The sequence below is a fragment of the Lolium rigidum genome, chromosome 3 (genome assembly GCF_022539505.1).
Source record: "Lolium rigidum isolate FL_2022 chromosome 3, APGP_CSIRO_Lrig_0.1, whole genome shotgun sequence".
Lineage (NCBI taxonomy): Eukaryota > Viridiplantae > Streptophyta > Magnoliopsida > Poales > Poaceae > Lolium > Lolium rigidum.
Genome location: NC_061510.1, coordinates 30,735,368 through 30,739,167, shown reverse-complemented (window position 1 = coordinate 30,739,167; position 3,800 = coordinate 30,735,368). Strand labels below are relative to the sequence as shown.

The 3,800-nt window shown below is 54.2% G+C and overlaps 1 protein-coding gene across 1 annotated transcript; it reads right to left on the bottom strand.

The window, feature by feature from the left end:
- Positions 1–1,026: 1,026 nt before the first annotated feature.
- Positions 1,027–2,622, bottom strand: LOC124694587 (noroxomaritidine synthase 1-like). Its single transcript, XM_047227556.1, has one exon. The coding sequence runs from the start codon at positions 2,620–2,622 to the stop codon at positions 1,027–1,029; it is 1,596 nt and encodes a 531-aa protein (XP_047083512.1).
- Positions 2,623–3,800: the final 1,178 nt, after the last annotated feature.

The following is a 3,800-nucleotide window of genomic DNA, read 5'->3' as shown; positions in this document are numbered from 1 at the left end:
TAGCGCGCTATTTCACGCTAATAGCGGCGCTATAGCGTATTTGCGAGTTGGACGCTATGCTATGCATTCTAGGCACGCTATGACGCTACACGCGCTAAAGACGCGCTATTTCACGCTATTTGGCGCTATTCGCTATTCCGCATAGCACGCTATTTTGCAGAGTAGTTTTTTAGTAGCTCATTCCATATTTTGACCCACTTGCGTATCCTAAATTCCTAATCCATGCAACCCTAGACTAAGAAACTCAGATCGCGCACTCCCCAACTCCTTGTCACCTGCTCTGCCCAGCAGGCGACGACGTGACGGCGCAACTCCGCCCCCTTCTCCTCTGTCAATCGGTGGTAAGCGGCCACGCCTAGCTTCACCTTCACGCCTTCACCCCGTGCCTCCTTTCCCCTCCTTCAATCCTTCTAGTTCGGGACAATGTGAATATTAACTATTGTTTGTGATTTTGAGACTATGTCATATCAAGTTATGGACTATGTGAACTATCTCTGGTTGATGTTTGGCTGCAAAATATCATATCCGAGATTTTATAGCTGCAGAGTGCTATATTTATTATTATATATATGCTGAAATCCTGAATTTTCATATTTTTTGTTAAGCGCTATTTTGAAAAATAGCACGCTATTAGCACGCTATAGCGTCTATAGCGTTTTTCTGAAGCCCACGCTATTTATATTAGCGCGCTATTTTTTTCATTGACATGAACACAGCAATTGACATACAGTACTGACACGCCCACGTACGATCACCAGAAATGATTTCCTACGGCACACACTAGCTAGCTAATTAACTTGCATGGATCCTCCGTTCAATGCACTTACAGATTCGATCGTGCAGCTCGACTTTTGCTGAGTACATGGTCATATGATTTTGAACACAAAAAGCCTGACGTAACAAACACAAACGACCTTGAAGAAACACCATGCATATGTAACATGAAGCAACAAAGTATGGTGAATCCATACAGTGTAGAAAACCCACATTTTATCGAAGACGAGTGATCAGATATCGAGCTTGTTGTTACTGCTGGCCACGGCACAGCTCAGTCGTCTCGTCGGCGGCATCTGACCCCCTCCTCGCCGCAGTCACCACGAGCCCGTTCTTCATCTGCAACACGACGGACAGCTTCGGCTCCACGACGTGTCCTGGCACCACCTCCAGGTCGAAGTTCCACACCACGGCGGCGACAACGCTCTTCATCTGCGCCACCGACACGTCCTTCCCCAGGCACGATCTCGGCCCGGCGTTGAACGGCATGAACCTGTGCGCCGGCACATGCCGCAGCGCCGCACCGCCGCCGTCTTCCGCCGTAACCCACCTCTCTGGACGGTACTTCGCGCAGTCCTCGCCCCACACGCGCTCCATCCTGCCCATGGAGTAGACCGAGATCAGCACGGTGTCGCCCGCGCGCACCTCGTGCCCGCTCGGCAGCACGTCGTCGGCCAGCACCGCCTTGCGCTCGATCGGGCCCGGAGGGTGCAGCCTCATCGACTCGAACAGCGCCGCCGAGAGGTAAACGAGGGGTTTCGTCTCGTCCGGCTCGAACACCGCCATGCCGTTCCCGCCATCTTCGCCCGTCGCTGCTTTGCGGGAGGCGACGATGGGTTCCAGTTCTCTCCTGATGCTGGACACGACGTGCGGGTGCTTGGTCAGGTTGTACAAGAGCCACGCCAGCGTCGTGCCGACCGTGTCGCGCCCGGCGAACATGTAGTTGATGATCGTCGCGTAGAGGAAGTCCCTGGGCTCCCCGTCTAACCCCACATACAACGGGTCGTCGATGTAGGAAGAAACTATGTCCAGCTGGTGCGCTCCGTCGTTCTCGTGTGCCCTTTTGTGGAGCATCTCCGCGACGAACAGGCGCAGCACCGGCTGTGCCACGGCGAGCTTCCTCTCGGGACCGATCCTCAGACGCCTCATCAGCTTCCAGCAAGAAATTGGCACGGTGTGCCGGAAGAAGCCGACCTCCATGACGGCGTCCATGGCGTTCGGGACGTCCATGGGAGGCACATGCACCGACAGAAGGCCGGGGTCCACCCCGAAGATCGGCATGGCCGTCATGTCGAAGGCGAACCTAGTGAGCAGCTCCTGCATGTCGAACGGCGCCCGGGCGGTCGCCTCGCGCGCCAGCGCCGGCATGAGTCCCCTTTCCACCTTGTCGCGGCAGGACCCTGCCATGAACGCCAGCAGCCGCGGGCTGGCCATGAGGTGCTGCACCCTGGCGCGCTGGCGGCGCCACGACTCGCCGTCGGCGTTGAAGAAGCTGCCGCCCATGGTGTCGAAGAAGGAGGCGAACTCGTCGCCCTTGGGGTAGTTGGGGAAGTTAGAGACGAAGATGTGGCGCACGTTGGCCGGGTCGCAGGTGCAGAAGAACCGCATGCCGGGGGCGTGCACCTCGTAGCTGTGCCCCGGCCCGGAGGCGGCGAAGAGCGCGGTGGCGTAGCCGTGGAAGTCGTGGATGTTAGCAATGAGGGACGGGAGCATGCCCACCACCGGCCAGTCCGTGGGGCGCGCCGGGTTGGTCTTGGAGCTCCTGGACTTGAACTGGCGGTACAAGGGAATGAGCAGGAGGAGGAGGGAGGAGGCGAGGAATAGCTCACGTAGGAATGAGAACTCCATTGTTACTAACCGAGACCAACTGCGTGGGAGGTGATCGATTCATGGGAGAGGGGATCGATGCCAATATCTGGCATCGGCTGGGAGAGAAAGAGAGTGTGAGATGTGCAGTGGCTCGCCTGTGCATACCTAGTACAAATGTCTACGCACGTCCATGGTCCATGGAACACCATTGACAGCCGGTACGTGCGGTCCCTTCCCCTGCATGAATCGGCCGCGCAGCTAGCTTTGTGTACAATAACGCTACACTTACGTAAATCTTCTTACAAAAATGTCTTACGGGATGAGGTGGTGGGTTATGGATGCATCATGGGCCTGCAATCACGGGAGGGGAACTGTTTTGCCACATCCTCCCGTAAGTCAATCCCGTAGAAATAATCACGTAAGTGTAGCATTTCTCCTTTATGTAGGGCGAGGAAAAGCAATTGTAAGTGGTAGTTCACTGTAATGGTTTTGTTGTATTTTTTTTTTTTTTGCGATTTTGCTACTTCTAAATAATCTTGGTCGATTTCTAAGTTGCAACTGAGATATATCTAGTTGGAGAGGTTGCAATTTTTCCAGTTACACATAGCTTGCAACTGATATCTTTCAGTTAACATATGAGTTGAAATTGAGGTTATCTAGTAGCTCATGGGTTGCAACTGTAGAGAGAGATGCAATGCTCGATGTATTGATCGGATGCATATGGCGGTACATATGTAGGCCACGTCCTCGACTATACAAGGAAGGAGACGGGCCCAATAGTAAATACAAAGATATGTATCGCTATACAATAATTACAGAGGATACACATCCGGATATACAAGATATGTATCTCAACACCCCCCCCCCCCCCCCCGCAGTCGAAGCGTCGCCTGGTCGAACGCATAGACTGGACCGGAACTCCTCAAAAGATGCCGTAGGAAGACCCTTTGTCATGATATCCGCAAATTGTTGGGAGGTGGGCACATGAAGAACTCGAATGTGTCCAAGAGCCACCTGTTCCCGAACAAAATGGATGTCCAGCTCAATATGCTTGGTGCGGCGATGGTGGACCGGGTTGGCGGAGAGGTAGACGGCGGAGACGTTGTCGCAGTAGACCACGGTGGCTTTGGCGACAGGACATGAGAGCTCAACGAGGAGTTGCCGCAGCCAGGAGACCTCAGCAACCGCGTTAGCAACAGCCCGGTACTCCGCTTCGG

Coding starts and splice junctions, on each gene's coding strand:
- LOC124694587 (XM_047227556.1), bottom strand. CDS start 2,622: ATGGAGTTCTCATTCCTACGTGAGCTATTCCTCGCCTCCTCCCTCCTC.